Raw genomic sequence first — 16,982 nt, 5'->3', positions numbered from 1 at the left:
CCTGTCCTTGGGTTTAGTGTAACAGAACTTATTCAGCTTTCAAATCCGAGTCTAAAAAGAATTGTCTCTAGCTGCTAGTATTTCTTAGATCTTTCTTTGATTACTTCTATTTGGAACGTACAAATCCAGGTTAAACAGTAGAGCTCAATGAGTTGCTATTATGGGGACAAATCGCTTGATGGAGCATGTTTGTGTCTTAATTCCATTAGAGGTCCTGAAACTGATACTGAAACTTGAAACAATAAATAGGAGAAATTAGTGGTGCTTCACAGCAGTTACTTTTAAGGATAAACTGCAGAACACAGTAAAACATTTCAAATTCATAAAACCAATTCATGGTTTATTTGCCTAAACTATGCAGCTGTAATTAACATGCAAAGTTTTTTAAATAAAAAGTTCAAATGAGAAACTAGACAAAATAGGCAAATATGTGATTTAAAAACAGACTACTTGTTCTTGTTGCCCAACTTTTTGAAAAATCAAGAGTGTCTCCGCTGAGAAATTGTGCCAGTCTCAGGTCCCAATCTGATACACCAACCTCGTGAAACCTTACTCTCCAGATTGGAGATCTTCATCTCGGCTCCTCCGCTCGCTCTGAGGACATTGCCTTTCCTGTCTGTGAAGTTAAATTTGTGGTAACAAAAGCTGACATCTGATGTTGCTCAGACAGGTAGATGGGAAGTGATCTTTCAAGGTGGTGAGCTCCCTTACTTCCTGACCACGAGACGATGAACTGGGCTCTGTGTGAGGAGGAGGGATCCAGTTGCAGGCAGCTGAATCAGGGCTCTGTTGGTTCTCTCCTGGACACTGTCACAGCGTGTTTGTTGAAGGTGGGTCAATGAGGACTTTCTTTGGCAGAGGAATTTCACTTAGACACACACCAGAACCTGTGCACCATAAATTCCTCTATGTACAATGAGAATGGATGTGAATACAGGTGTCAGGTGGAGGGAGGTTGTCAAAAGTAGGCATTTTACTAAACGTTTATTGCAATTAAGTAATTGTTAAATTCTATTGTCAGGTTAGTGTCATGTTTGCTTTTGCTTAATTAGACCTAACACAGACAGAGTAGGTATGAAGTGCAAACAGGCTAATTGTTTGGAGGTCAAATAACTTTCCAAGTATCTCGCCGCAACATCATTTAGTTTGGTGAGTTGTCACCAAATGTGATGTGTTTAAAGCCAAAGAGCAAGTGGGTTTAAATACAGAGCCATGAAAATGGTATTTATCCCCTTACAGAGACACACTTTTTTGCTACACTTACGTTTTTTAATATCAGCCAAAGATAATCTCAGTAAAAACAAAATGCAGATAAATGACAGGATGTTTTAAAAGTATAGATAAAAATCACATATTTTGTCCAAAATTGATACTCCTTGCTTCATTGTTATATTTTTTTGAGAATTCATGTCTTATTTTCTGTCAGAAACAAGCATCTTGGTTCAATGGGAAATGATCTATCCATTATCCTAGCAGTGCTGTGAGGGGGCTGGTAATTGAGGATTTCACCTCTAAATCACTCCAATGCTGTAACTACTACTAACTCTAAAAAAAAAGTGAAAAAAATAATAATTTCAGTGGTGGGTGGGCACTGTGGGGGCTTTTGCATGGGTCTCTGGAATGCTTGCTGCGGCCCTGTGCACGTTTTAAACGTAACATTCACGTAGTAAGGAAGAACATTTTATCACAGCTGAGCACGTGCAGCCTGAGAGGGTCCAGCCTGCTGCGAAGACACACCTTCAGCTGCAGCTCCAAAACGTGTTTCCCTGGATGTCAGCTGAGGGCGACAGAGGGAGGCGCCCCCTCCCCCATCCTCCCCCTCACTCCCGGTTCTCAAGATTTCCCTGAGTCCACAATAAACTTTCATTTTGGAAAGTCGTCACACACATACACACTCATCCTTGCGCGTCATCCTGTATCGCCAGGAAAGCTGCACAGCATTTTTTTTTATTCTTGCTGTTGTTGATATATTACAAAACGCATGGAGAAGAGGCGGGAAACTAAATAGAAGAGCGCACAGGTGGAGCGTCTTTTCTTTTTTTTTTTTATGCAGTAGTCATCTTCTTGGAGACTGCAGAGAAAATAAGGACACGGCAATGACATAAAGCAGCATTATCAGTGTTTGATTCTTGCTTTGTTTATTTTTAATTCTTACTTTATTTTATTTTTAATTTTTGCGCTTTTACTCTGCGCACAGCTCCCCAAGGAACACCTGGGATGGAAAAACTTTGCCTCCTCTGTACTCTGGATAATAAAATCTCCCGGGAAATAATGAAGTAACCGCTATGGAGCCGGACAATGCCCCGAACTCCAAACTCAAAGCCACTGGAGTCGGGGGGTGAGTCGATAGACTAAATCAGCGCTTTCCTTTAATACATTTCATGGTTGAAAAGGTTCAAGATGAAATCCTAAAATGTCTTCTTAAACATGCCCGAGTCTGAACTAACGAGCGTTTAGAGGGGGGATGATGTTTGTAATGTGCGTGTAACGTTGTAAAAGCTCGCTAAAGTACTTTCTGAGTCCAGGAGAAGTTTTGATTTCTATGCAGATATGAAGTGGAGCGGGCGGGATACTTTAATAAGTTGCAGATAAACGTGTGGAAACAATCCCGCCTGTTCTTTCTGCACAGTTCAGTGAAAGTCTGAGCTGTTCGGCTGAACTGCTCCTCAACTTGTTTCAGAATGAATTGCCAAACGATCTGGGACTGATTTGTGGGAGGTGTGCGTGAGGCGGAGACAGTAATCATCTCCTCCTTCCTCTTTTCCCTCTCATCCCCGCTGTGCGTCTCACTCAGATGGCCGACCGGCTGTCCCGGAGGGAGGGGGAATTATTAGGTTTTTTTAATAAGGCCAAAATGTTGCATCATTCTAAAGTGTTTGTAAAAAAAAAAAAAAAAAAGGTTTTGGTCACACTCTGTTTCTGCTGCTAATTTATGTTTAGTTTAACAAGTAAAGTTTATTAAACGGGTTCGTTAACCGGTGAGAAGAAACATTGTTCTGACTCTGCAAGGCTACAAATGTTAAAGATTCCCTGCCACAGCTTCCACATTCAACAAACACAGTACAAAACCACTAAATTAGACCTTTAATCAGTGTGTTTCAAAAAAATCCAACATGATCCAGACAATAGTTTAGATTTTCATACTCTACAGTCTAGTTGGATTAATATCAATATGTAGTTTACTCAATAGAAAATCTCTAATGGGAAAACAAAGCCCAAACCATGCACTGTAAAGATGTGGCTAACTGATTAAAGGGAGAATGTTTATTGGGATTTGCTGATCTAAATTAGTTTTCACTATATTCACACTTGTGAAACAATATGTTAAGTATTGTAATAGATTGTGTTTTTATGTTGACCAATGCTAAGTGGTGCCAATTTGTGAAGTAAAAACAAATAATCCACGGAATTCCCAATTGAAGAAAAACAATAAATCTGAAAAGCGTGGCATGAATTTGCATACATCTTCAAGTGTGTGTATGTGGTAATTTATGCATGTCTCATCGTTGAGAACTGGTGTCCTGACATTTTTAGATATGTGGGTCCTTTTGTAAGTAAAACTTTATTTTCACCCGTCTGCCTCCTTCCTGCATTTGGGTCCAGATCTTCAACATTTTAGAACAATTTTCAACACCAAGCTTTGACCACCTACTCAGCTTAAAGTATCAACTCTATATTGAATGCTCATTCACATAAGCGTTAGAAAGCACAGCTGTTTACATTTATGTGAGTGTCACTTATGCAGTCCTCTCTCTCTTGCTGCCCTGGGTAGCTGCCCATATGACAATTATGGAAAAAGAACTCATTGGCTTTGCTTGTGTGTTTAGGGACAGTGTCCTGCTGAAAAGAGACCTTTGACCCCAGTCTCAACTCTTTTCAGCCTCTCAGTGATTTTCTCTTAGGATTGTCCAGTATTTATCTCCATTCAATTCTCCATTAATACTGATCATGTTTCCATGACAAGTTTGTCATGTTGAGAATACAGGTCGCATTATATTTTAATTTATAGTCCGATATATCAAATTGAAAAACAACAGTAAATGTAACAGTTAAAATATCACTGTGCTGCTGACCAAGCTTTTAAATGAAAAACATCTGAAGCACTAAAATTTAGACTTTTTGAGACTTTTCCACAAAATTTTACAGCTACAATTTTGACAAAAGATAAAAACTTACTTGGATGATTAAAAAAATGAATTTTTACTATTGGTGAAGCTTTCCAAACTTCTCTGTTCTTGTTTTTAGGAGAGCTCTGATTCTTTGGACTGTACTGGTTTCCATCTGTTCTGTGAGGTTTGCAAAAGCACAAGGTAAGAAAACCGAGGAGAAAGATGCATAAGTAAGGTTTTTATTCCTATACACTGTTTACCTGGTGATATCTGAAATGTAAGAAATAAATGATTAAATATTTGGGATGCTTTCAGTGGATTGAGGTTTAGCATACAGAACAGACAAAGTTTGAACTATTTATGTGGAACAGCAATAAAACAGGATATGTGTAGAAGAGGTCAACATGATACAAATTGTTGTATATTTTAATTATATCAGGGTGATAAGCACAATTAATGGCTTGCATTATTCTTTTAGAAAGTCTCTCTTATCGAACCACATTAGCTATATTGATGTTGCTATGTGATGCACTCTGATGTCAGCAGTTGTGTTTTTGCATCCCACATTTTTAACAAACTTCAAATCAGAGAACTTTAAATCAGAGCCTTATTACTCCACTTTTTAATGCTGAGATGATTAACAGGGTAAAAAATGTTTGGAACTATCCAGGGTTTTGAAAACTCAATGCATTAAGTTAATCTGAGTTAGAAGTACTTGTCTTTTTGACTGAAAACATTACATAGTAGCATGTGTGAAGGCTGAATAGACTGGAATCATGCAGAGAAATGTCTAATATGTAAGTCTTACTTGCACATGGATTAGAAAGAAATTCTAGCGATATTCTAACCTTGAGTAGAATACTAGAGTTTCACAGTATGTAACTACTTACACAGATGTTTTAAATAAAAACATGTGAGAAGATTGAATCCCTCTTCTTTAAAATAGCATAGCAACAAAAGTTCATACTGCAGCAAAACAATGTAATTTATTGATTATTAGGTTTTTTATGTTATGTGTAGATGTCGTCAAAGCTACAAGTAAACATGCTTATTGCAACATACATAAAATAAGCACATGCTGAAATTATTTGAAATTATTATATTTCCAACGGTTTGTCTTGTGTGTGTGTGGGGGGGGGGGGGAGTAAAGGAACACTGTATCAACCATCTGACTCAGCAGTGCACAGCAATAGATAGGGGAGGGGCTGAACGTTGCTACTTTATAATTCATATAGTCAGATAAATTGCTAGTCACTCTGTAATTTCCTCTACCATCTCATTAAAAGAATTCAAAACTTGGCACTTTATTATTAAATTTAAAAAGAAAATAACATTTAAACATGGAGAACAGTTACTTTATTACTTGATAGTTTTCTTTTCATTCATCCATATTCTTTCACTTAATCAAGATTGGGTTACTACAGTAACAGGTGTAGGCTTGTAACCCTGGTGTTCGAAGACCATAAGAAATATATAGTCCCTCTGATCATTTCTGCACATGCAAACTCCTGTCACTGAGACCCCAGGGCAGGATTCAAACTTCTTGCTGCAAAGCAACAATGTTTCCAGCTGTTCCACTGTGCAGCCCTCTAAAGGAACTATTTATTTTATTTTCCTTTCGTACATGCAGGGAGAAACTGCACTGAGTACAGGGGAATAGATTTACTCAGTGGCTCTTCTTCTGTATAAGTTTTGCTTTCTGATTCAGTTACTTTCTTGCCAAACTTGTCTTTGCATAAAATTTTTATTCGCTTAATATTTTGTTATTTTTGTTCTGCTCATCAGGAGGTCACCAAGAGCCGCAGGCAGCCCGCCTACCCACTCAGATTAAAACATGATGTGCAGAAAACCCTGAGAAAACACAACACACAATCAAAGAGCAATTTTGCTTTTTCATGCCTTATTAACAATTCAAATCGGTGCTGTATTAGAAATTGACTGTACATGGTCTTTTTGTGGGATGTCAGGGATTTTTTTATAAGTTTTTTTTTTCTCTATGCCTGAGTTTTCAAGTCTGGCTGATCTCCCGCTGCCTCTGCAAACTGAGCAGGGTTTCCCTTCTCCTAACAGGATGTGTGTCTATTCTTATTTTTCTAATGCTGAGCTGGAATTTATTATTCAGCAGTTTAATTCAATCTAGCTACCATCTGTCTGCTAGTTATTCAGAAAACAAATGTATGACGTAGGTTTTTATGTTAACATCCAGTGTATACGTAGGACCCAAAAACACAATAAGTTGTTTTAGGTTGTGCAGTGGTTAAAAAAATCTCCCCTCCCATTTTCTCTTGTATGTTTAAACCTTTTATAATACAAATGACTGCAAGTGTGACCTAAGAAAAAGTGACGAGTCGGTAATGGAAAATGTCCTAATGAGTTTTAAAGCCACAAAGATCAGTTTTAAACTCACATTGTTTGTTTTTAGACAGTGGGCTAAAATCTGTTTTCTGTTTTTATAATTCATGAGGACTGAAAAGCAATTTGAGAAACCACAAATTGTTCTGGCCTGATGCTTCCTATCATCAAAGTTAGTTTTGATATTTGAATTATTTATTTGAATCATTTTTTTCTAGGGTGGAATAATAACAATACAAACAACTTTATCCGTCCAAAAAGGTAGAGATAGGTACAAGAATGCACAGGTGTTAACCCTGAAAGCACATTGTCTTTTAGCAGAGGTGTATATTTGAGACTGCATATGGAATAGAGGAAATTCACAGTAAATTCAAAGTTGTGCACCCAGTTCTGTAAAAATATATCACTGAAGCCGATGTTGTACTGTATATTCATTTAATGTTCAAGTTCGGAAACGTGTTAAAAGAATTTCTGCCCATAGTGACTGCATGGTGTAACTGAACTTCTGATTGGAACTCTATATTCTTTCATACTACAGTTTTCTTGTCCATGCTACAGGATGTAGTTGCTTTAAGAACAGACATACTATCTGGAATGCAGCAAAAACAAGGTCTGCCTCCTTTTAAACTGAAATGTGGGTTTAATTAAGCTCTTCCTCAAAGGTGTGAATCCAATTTGGAGCAATGCACCATGCAAACAGCACAGCAAGGTGTGAACATTACTCACATTTTCCTCCCATGAGATGCAAGTAGCAATTAAAACCTGCGGCAAGCACTGCAGTATGTTTCTGAGCACAAGCTCCCGTCAGAGGAATCATCTTTAATCAGCAGACATTACCAGATATCATTTCTAGCTGTGCACCTTACATTCCCACAACCATCCCCTCTGGGGAACTGTTCAGCTTCTGTTTGCTGAGATTGTCCTAATTAAGTCTTGATGTAAGGATTACATAATATCCAGCAACCCCCTAAAGCAAATGACATATGACCCTATATGCGAAGACTTTAATGCAGTTTTTTTGCTTCGGGTTTTCAATTAGTCTGGCTTTAAAACGGTAAATTCCCAGTATTGCTTCACGACATATTAAATATCACTTCAGTTCCTGCTTTTTAAATTTTGTTCAGTTTATGCTTTAATGCAGATCACTGGAGTGGAAGACTGATTGAAGAGTTTCACTCACTTTTTTTCTTTGAACGTCTCCCACATTGCAATGCAGTATATGGAGTCATTTTGTACGTATCTAGGTTGTACCTCCATCAAAGAGATGAAACTGGGAATTAAAAAATAACAGCAGTACATTTTTCAAATCCCACCCAAAACACAATGACGTCTCTCCTGTTTTTATTACAGATGTGGATATCTTGCAGCAGCTGGAGCTGTTTGGGCGAAGGCCAGGTGTGCCACCGCCAACAGGGACTCGCTCCATTCCTGTTGGTGTCATCCCCGTTAAGTCCGGCTTCATCCTCACTCCGAGGGCCCGCCTCCAGGTGCCGCTCCGCACCATCATCCCTGCTAGCTATAACACCAGCAGCCTCTCCCTGATCATCAGCCTCTCTGCTCATCGCTTCAACAGCGCCTTCCTTTTCTCTGTTCTGTCTAAGAGAAAGAAAGTTCAACTCGGAGTGCAGTTCACACCGGGGAATGTTTTTGTACACGTGGGGCACAAGAACTCTGTGAGTTTTGACTATAACGTCTACGATGGACGGTGGCATAATTTTGCTGTGGCTGTACGAGACCGTCAGGTATTTTTGCACACATCCTGTGGTGAGAAGAGCTTACATGGACATTTGTCCTCGAAAAAAGACCAGAGCCTGGATCCAGAGGGCTCCTTCCTGCTGGGCAAAATGAGCCACAACTCAGTGCCATTTGAAGGTGCAATCTGTCAATTTGACATTTATCCCTCGGCTGAGGCAGCTCATAACTATTGTGATCACATTAAGAAACACTGCAGAGAAGCTGACACATATCGGCCCGTTTTTCCACCCATGCTACCTCTATTTTCAGACCCGGATATTACTTCAACTCATACAACTTCATCATCACTGACAGAGAGATCTTTAGCTACAGAATATGCTGTTGTGTCCATTTCTCCACCAGCTAATGTTGGATTGGAAAACCTTCCCAAATTTTCATCTCCGACTGTTACTGCATCTCTTCGGATCATAAATCCACTAGATCAGAAACACTTTGTCAAAAACGCAAATCAGAGGGATAGTGAGTCTTCAGGAGCTTCTGGGAAAAGTTTACTTCTGCCTGTCTCCGTCAGACCATCATCATATCTCAGGACCACGGCCTTTTCCACACAGGCGTACGTTCCCCTTGAAAAGGAACTGACCACAGAAGCTCCAAGGAAACCTGAGCCAGAAGTGACCAACAATTTCAAACCAACCGCACTCCCTGCGGTGACTCCAGTTGCAACAGATGGCTTTCAGACATTTGACCTGGAGCCGACCCAGTTCTCACTGCTAGCCGGACCACCTGGGCTAAAAGGAGAACCAGGACCACCGGTGAGTGGTCAAACAAATGTGTATCAGAAATCTCTGAATTGATGTGCAGGCGTCTGGTGTGATGTAGTCTTGCTGGAAGAAATGAAACAAGGTGTTAGAACTGTAGTAAATCCAGAATTTTGTTTTGAACTTTTCAGGATCACACTCATGGATAAAAAGAGCAGTTTATTGTTTCATTGTTGTAGTGTTGATTTCTTTTTGTTCATTCATTGCCTGTATCTGAAACAGGTACAGGCTTAGATTATAAAATCACTAAACTTTGTGGTCAAGTGATCTTGACAGTGTGGCTAATGCTAATGGTAGAGAGTTTTCCACTTGCCTCAATCCTTGTTTATTTTCCAAGCTGCCAGTCATGCATGTGTGAGGTCGTAGATGCTCTCAGTTCACACCACTTTGGTGCTCATTTTGGGTGATCATTCCTTTCAACAGCTGTGCAATGATAGCACTTTGAAGCTTATTTAGTGGGGGTGTGCAGTGAGGTGTAAGATTTCTCCGAGGTGATGTGTTCTTACTCCAACTTCTGAAATGGGTTAAAACAATTTAAGGGATAAAACACTACTACACATTCAACTATTAAAACTTTATGTTGTGTTGTGTTGAGGGCATAAACTTTCCTCCTCTGGCACTTCTGAAAAACATGTAAAAAGCCTTAAAATAAACTCATCATGCCATAAAAGCACAATCTCACCCTGTGAATTTTAGAATAAAAGTAAAAATTTTCATGTTTGAAATATTGCACCTATAATGTGGCAATTATAGGTGCCACAGTTAACATCTTTGAAAATTTAAAATAAACATAGCTAAATGTATTTGCTTAAATTAACCAAAGTTTCTTGAAACTTTTAATTACTAATTCACAACTACATGTTTTGTTGGGGAATGCAATACATTTCTTTTAGCGACACTGCAAGTTTGAGAAGACAACTGAACATGTCTTTTCAGTAAAGAACATGTGTTGCCCACCATGTATAAGAAAGCTCCTCATCTAAGCATGTCCATCATTGACTGAGCAGTGATTTAAAAGTTTTTTAATCGACTATGGACACACAGGAGAATGGTAAAAGAGGTAAAAGATATTTTATAAATCTCTCTGAGAGACAGATATAGCTAAATGTTTCTTCTCTGGGTCAGAATCTAAAAGATTGTTCCCAGGTGAAATCCCAAATCAGATTTTACTGAGCATGTTGACTATGGTGTCCTCACCATCACATTTCCCTCCTCTGGAGGGCATTCAAAGCAGACTTGTGGTCAATATTAAAGCAGAGAAGCTATTAGGCTCAGGTAGGACTTAGTGGGAGCAGGATTCTCTCCATTAAAGAAATCTATGCTTAAATCCAGTGGATTAATTATCAAAATACTATTGGTTTTCATTATTTTTTTATTGCAGAGGTCAAGACCAGAAAAAAACACTTAGCAAACCTAAAATAAAGCAATTTGAAAAAAAATAATTCATGCTAATGGCACCAACAGATCAGACAAAGTTAGCAACAAGCGAATATCCGTCTTTTTCAGGTAAGGTGTCGGGGGCATTCATGAATTTATTACAGCTCCGCCCCTTGTTGTTCACTTCCATTTCAAGAAATTTATAAGAAAAAACAACAACACAAATCTGTTGCTATAACAAACAAAGTAACTGCGGGAGAATTTATTGTAGACTCATCCAGTCAAGGTTTGCCTTCTCCATATAATATTTTTGATTATGCTATGTTCAATGGTAAGGTGGTGTTATTGTCTGAGATACATTGAACATGCTTTGCAAAACAGACTTCATTTTGTCAAGCATACTATGACACTTTCGTATCATGAGACTTTTTGGCAGTCTGGTTAGGACTTTTGGAAAGTCCTAACCAAACGTCTTAACCAATCCTAAAAAGGAGAAAAATCACTATCCAGATGTGTCCAACATCAGTCCTCAAGGACTGGTATCCTGCATGTTTTCATTCTTTCCCTGGGTCAACATCTGAATCAAATGAGGGTGCATTAGCAGACCTCTGCAGAACTATAAAATTTTAAAGAGGTAGTTGGACCATTGGAATTAGCTGTCTTGGAGAGGAGACACATGTGGAACTGCCAGGCCACTTGAAGACTGGAACTGATCAGTCTTCCGTGTACTACACCGACTGGCAAGATCTTGTTCAGCCACGTCTCAGTGAAGGCTGGATTATGCTGTCAGATGCAATTGAAGAGTGATTTCAGCTCCAACAGCCTGCAAAGTTGAAGTTGCAGCAGAAAATAGTGCATGCAGCGTGCATCAAAGTTTGCTGTTAATGGAGTAAGTGAAAGATCCCCTACTGATTGTATCCATCATCAAAACTGGTTCCAATAGTTACATGAGAATCAGAACAGGAACAATGAGCAATGAAATAAAAGACATCATCTAATAATTCTGTCTTTCTTTCAAATCGTGTGCCTTTCTGAGTTTGTCTTGCTTGCTCATTTGAGAAGTACGTACAGAAGTACGGCAAGCTGGAGGTGGCAAAACCTTGGGCGATGTTCTGCTAGAAAACCTAAATCCTGCCCTTCAAATGACACCATCAACTTTGCAGTGAAGTTTGAGGTATTAATTTATCTTGCATTGTCAACAATGTGCAAAGTCATGTGCAATCTATAGTAACCCCACCGACCATTGTTGACTATCTAATTGATCTGCAGACAACAAGTTCATCCCAGTTGACCTCCAAAGATGGAGTGGAGTTCACATCTGAATTGTCAACGTTTTTTTTTGCAAGATAAAAGGTCACCTACTCAGGCACTTACAAACTTCATATACTGTAAATGCTTGCGGATACAAAATGTAAAGGTTTGGACAAGTTCTTAGGAAATTGGCTGAAGCCGTGACTTGGCTCTGGCCTGATTAGTGACTGAGGCTTAAACTGCTTTATCACGTGTGGATCACCTGATGGCTGCAATCAACAGGATCTAAAGTTTGCTAAAAAGCTTTTTGGCTTGTTAGACTATTTGCTGGTTAATTATAATCAAACATGGGTTTCTTTCCAAGAGATGTAAAAGTCTTCAGTGTGTTTGGAATTATTACATAAACCCAGAATAGGCCAACAAGTTGTTCTTGGGCCTGCTCCTCTCTTTTTCGTTTAACTGCTTCAGCTGTGAGAAAGTAACTTAAAATCCCAAGATATCAAACAAAATCAGGTTCCACAGACTTGACCCCTCATTAAATGTGACCTTTCAGAGCTTTGTTAATCCATGTGTGAAATTGTTTTAAAGCTAGCTGATGCTTGTAATTAATGTGATTGGTTGTGGCTGGAACCAGCAGCGACCTCCCAGCCAGCACAATGACTCAGACTTACAGTCTATGCAGTGTTGAAATAATGTTGGTTGAATGAGGGCCTGTATCATCGTTTAATAGGAAATCCTCACAGATGGAACAACACCGTGACTGCAAATAACACTTATCTAACTTCACCAAACATGTGATAAAGTGGAAAAAATGTATTTTACTGAGTGAATGTCACTCAAAGAGTTCGGGCCTTCTTTTTATATTTCTCTCCTGACATGACTAAAGGCTGTATCTTTAATTTTGTCTTTTGTATTATGGCCCTGATTCATTTTGACTCTTGATTATTTTTAAATCTTTTCCTTTAAGGGTCCCCAAGGATTTCCAGGATTGCCAGGAATCCCAGGGAAAAGGGGCCCCAGGGTAAGTGAATCACATGCATAGGTGACAAGTTTTTCATGTTGAGTGTCTTACACCCCTTGAACTTTGTCACACGTCAGGGTTTAAGCACATAACTCAGTGTAATTCTTTGTGATTTTATGTGATGGAGCAACACAGTTAGCACATAATTGTCAAGTGAAATGAAAAGAATAAAACTTTAAGCTTAGCTTTTCTTTTTCATTATTTTACAATAAACACCTGAAAACTGTGACATAGTTTTGTATTCAGCCTTTCTGAGTCAATTATTTTCAGAACAGTCTTTTTCTGTAATAATACCTACTTGTCTTTTGCAGCTTCTAATAGGTTTTCCATCAGAATTAACATTAATTTAGCTCTATCCTTCTTCCAATCAGTCTTTTCTGTTACTGCTGAAGAAAAGCATTTCCGTATAGCCACTTTCTGAACATATTCATGAGGATGGGGAGTGTAGTTTTCTGACTTATGATATTCAGCCTTTATTGTCATCTGGTCAAAGTTGTGGTAAACTTTATATAAACATAACTCTAATGACATCTTTTAAAAATGTCTTTCTTTGTTCCACTCTTCCATAAAGGTCAGATTTGTGGGGGTCACAGTTAATAGTTGTCCTGCTGTCAGATACTACAAATTTAACTCAATTCAAGGGACTTAGAGAAAGACTAAGAAGTTAGTTTTTAGGAAGGTGCTTGATTGTGGAGGGATAAATAGACAAGTTAATTTTACATTTAATGGGCAACCATTAGCCTGGGCACTGCCATCCTGTGCAATTCCGCTTGATTAAAATCTGGCGTTACAGACAGTCTGGGTTTCTCCTGTTTCCTTGGATTATTTTGGTAGAATTTCAACCAAGCCAATCAGCGAAAAGGAGAAATTGTGGATGGTGATATTGATTTTCTGCATTGTTTTAAAATTGTAGTCTGCCTGTAGTTTTAGCATTGGCAGCAGAGAAGGTGAACGAAACCGTTCAGTCCGTGTTGGCCATGCTTCCAAATATTGAATCAACATCAACAGCCACCTTGTTCAGCTCGGCATTTCTCTCTTTGCGGTGGAGGATGGTTGTTTACATGCAGGCAATTTCCGTAAAGCTTCATAGCGTCGAATCGGCACATTATAACATCACGACTCACTTGAACAGAGTCCATGCCTCCAGGAAGCAATCAATAGCCAAGTGTCCTGAACCTCTTCATGAAACAAATAGCGTAGAACAAGAGGCTGCTGTCGGAAAGAAGCTAAAACTGCTGTAATATGATCTCTTTCTTGAGTGTACATGGACCCTCACAACACCTGAACTATGAATCTTTAGCTCCTCCAAATTTACACTGAGTCTCTGTGATTATTCCTCTTTTTGTTGGTTATCCTTCCAGTTTTCATGGATAATGTCAAGTTTGTTTGGAAGGTTTGTTTAAAACCTGACATTGCATTAAACCTCTCCACAACTTTCTCCCTTACCTTTCTGCTATATTCCCCAGTCTTCATGTTTGTTCACTCATGCTCCCTAACAATACTCTGAGGGCTTCACGGGACATTTGTGTTTATAATGTTTATAATGCGATAAAAATACACACTGATGATCTCCGTTTACACAGTTGCAATGCCTTTTATTTAGACGTACTCGAGTAAAATGGGTTAAATATTGCTTCTTACTTCACAATTATGTGCTTTTTGTTGTTGGTGTGTGAGATAAAATCTCCATTAAATACAATAAAATTTGTAGTTGCAACCTGACAAAATGTGAGAAAAGTTAATTTTTTGTTTTTTGAATGGCATTATACCTTCAGACAATTACTCTCCTTTCCATTTTCCCTTCTTAGTTCTCCTTTAATATTTGCTGCATTCTCTAATTCCTGTGATGCTTTCATCAAAGCAAAGTGACACCCATTAGTTGAGTACTGACATAGAAAACTTTTTAGTACTCTGCTTTTGATCACACTGAACATGCAGAAGGCTCTTTGAAATGTGGAGAATTACTTAGCCAGGCTTTCGTTTGCTTTGGCTCTGGGTTTGTTCAGGCTGCGCTTCACTGCTGCCAAGGTCAATTTGTAAATTTGAAGCGCAAACAACCACAATCTACAGATCTGTGGACTGTCTGTATATAAAAAGGATTGAATGTGCAACATGGAGGGTAGCGTGAATGGGGGAAAAAAACTGATGTTGCTACCAGTGTGCATTTGCATTTTCAGAACCAGCAAAAATAATGATTGTTAGAATTATATTATAATGCAGGCAATATGTTATAATGGAGGGACCCTTCTCATGCATTGGGTCTGCAACCTTTCCTTTAAATTAAAATTAAAGTTTATTTGTATAACAGAAACAAGGCAGTTCAAAGTGCTTTAAGCAAAAAGAACTTTGTGTGTATTGATGATTTTAATGATGACACTTGACAAGATGTAAGGTCTGTTACTGGTTTTCACAGCTGTTGAATATATGATATGTTTATGATGTTTTTTATGCTTTCATGATGTGAATCACTTTGAACTGCCATGTTGCTGAAATGTGCTACACAAATGAATGATTGATTGATAAAAAACATCAAATAGTCACCAATTGTGAAACAAGAAGTAGATATAACATTTTGTCAAATGCCATAATCAGAATCATCAATGCATGTCAAATAGGCAGGTGGGTTTTTCGCATTGAGTTAAAGGTACTCAGTGTTTCAGTTATTTTGCAGTTTTCTGGATGTTTGTTTCAGAAGCTGAATGCTTTACTACCTTTAATCCGAGTCTTACATTGAGCTGAGGCTTTCAAACAAGTTAAAAAATCCCGGTAGAAACGGTTACCAATGTGTTTTTATGTTGATGCTGCATGCTAAGGCAGCACTCGTCTGTTGAATTAAATCAAGCAAAGGTGAAGTTTCGTATTTCAATGGTAGGATGCCTGTTAGCAGACCTTCTGTTGGAGACCTTGCACTGCTGGGATTTGTCTGTGTGCTACCTACTGTAGCCGAGCCGTGGGGCCTCCGGGGTGGGTCCAGGGAACCCAATCTCTTTAAACACGGAAGAAAGAAAGCTTTGTCCCCATCTTATTTAAGGCCTTTAAACCCCTGTCTGGAGCTCAGTCGTCCTGTGCAGTAAAATCTATAGAGCTCATTCATCATCAAACTTTTGAAATCCAACCAGTCATGCCGGCACAGAATCGAAGGGTATTTAAGTTTCCTTTTTTTTTTTTTGACTTTGTGAAATATCCTAAATGATTCGGATGATTAGGGGGAAATGCTCAACAGCTCCACAACATAATCCACAGAAACTCACAAGTGGATTCTGGTATAAGGAGTTTCCTGATTCTATTTTTAGAGTTTATACTTATTAAATGGACATCAAGGCTCCTTCATTTTCTCTTATTTGTAACAATTTGTTAAAAAAGAATAAATAGACAAATGTTTGAAGAGAAAAATGTATTTAAAAAATGCCTCAAATAAATTATAGGAGGGCAAACATGTAAGCCTGTTTACCGAGTAAGATTTGATTCACACAGAAATGCAAGTTGAAGCCCAGGCTTCGTCCAGTGATGAAAAAACTCACTCTTTCCCATCATACACATCATAATTCAATAGCACCATTAGCTGTGACCTGAAGTCATCAGTTTCTAGCAAAGCATTAACTTGTTTTCCAGCGGTTTTAACTCACGTTTAATCTACTTTCAATATTTACTCTGTAATACTTTTGCATACACAGTTTATGGTCAGTTAACTGACTGAAAGCTGCCAAGGTCCAGTGGCTACAAAATAAAATTTCAAATCATCACCCTTTTGCCACCACAGTTGGGAGTTGGTGTGAGCTTTTTGTGCCGATATGCTGTGATAATTTTCACCAGACGTGCTGTGTCTGTGCATTATGGGGAAATTTCTGTTAAAATTAACATTGCTGCAGACATGTTGTGGTTTATTCAGCTGAATCTTTGCAAACATTTTGAATCAAAACTGGAGTAAAACAGTTTTATTTTAAGATATGTTTAAAGAACATGTTGCATGGAAGCACAAAATGATCCCTGATTAAGAATTAATGGATGCATTTACACCTTTTACAGCATTGACATGTTCTTTAAGTGGGGCAGTAAGTAAAGAGGAATTATAGAGCGTTGGTGCTCTCATCAAATTTTATTCTTGTATGGTGACATAGTTTCTGAAATCCCAGTTATTCCATTTGAAGATATATACATTTAAACTAAAACACTTCACAGTACCCACGATCCTTCTAGCATTTATAAAGTTTAGATGCTCCAAGAAGGTTGGGATGTTTGTGATGAATTTTATCCTCATCAGGAATCTCTGATGTTCAAAGAGAAATTCCAATCTGCAGCAGACCATGACCTCATTCCAGCTCTTCTTTCTAGGCTGGATATTGAACAGATTGCAGGGAG

At 38.4% G+C, this 16,982-nt stretch overlaps 1 protein-coding gene across 3 annotated transcripts in view; it reads left to right on the top strand.

Moving 5' to 3' along the window:
• Positions 1 to 1,872: 1,872 nt before the first annotated feature.
• col27a1b (collagen, type XXVII, alpha 1b) overlaps positions 1,873 to 16,982 on the top strand; it is an 81,667-nt gene continuing 66,557 nt past the window's right edge. For all 3 annotated transcript variants that reach the window (XM_028033936.1, XM_028033935.1, XM_028033937.1), the window contains exons 1-4: positions 1,873 to 2,338; positions 4,246 to 4,310; positions 7,812 to 8,968; positions 12,570 to 12,623. In XM_028033936.1, coding sequence (XP_027889737.1) covers positions 2,286 to 2,338; positions 4,246 to 4,310; positions 7,812 to 8,968; positions 12,570 to 12,623 — 1,329 coding nt within the window. In that variant the 5' untranslated portion in view covers positions 1,873 to 2,285. The remainder of the gene's footprint in view (positions 2,339 to 4,245; positions 4,311 to 7,811; positions 8,969 to 12,569; positions 12,624 to 16,982) is intronic.

Source organism: Xiphophorus couchianus, chromosome 12 (assembly GCF_001444195.1).
Source record: "Xiphophorus couchianus chromosome 12, X_couchianus-1.0, whole genome shotgun sequence".
Taxonomy (NCBI): Eukaryota; Metazoa; Chordata; class Actinopteri; order Cyprinodontiformes; family Poeciliidae; genus Xiphophorus; species Xiphophorus couchianus.
Note: the sequence above shows the minus strand (reverse complement) of the source record. Positions and strands in the feature narration are given on the sequence as shown.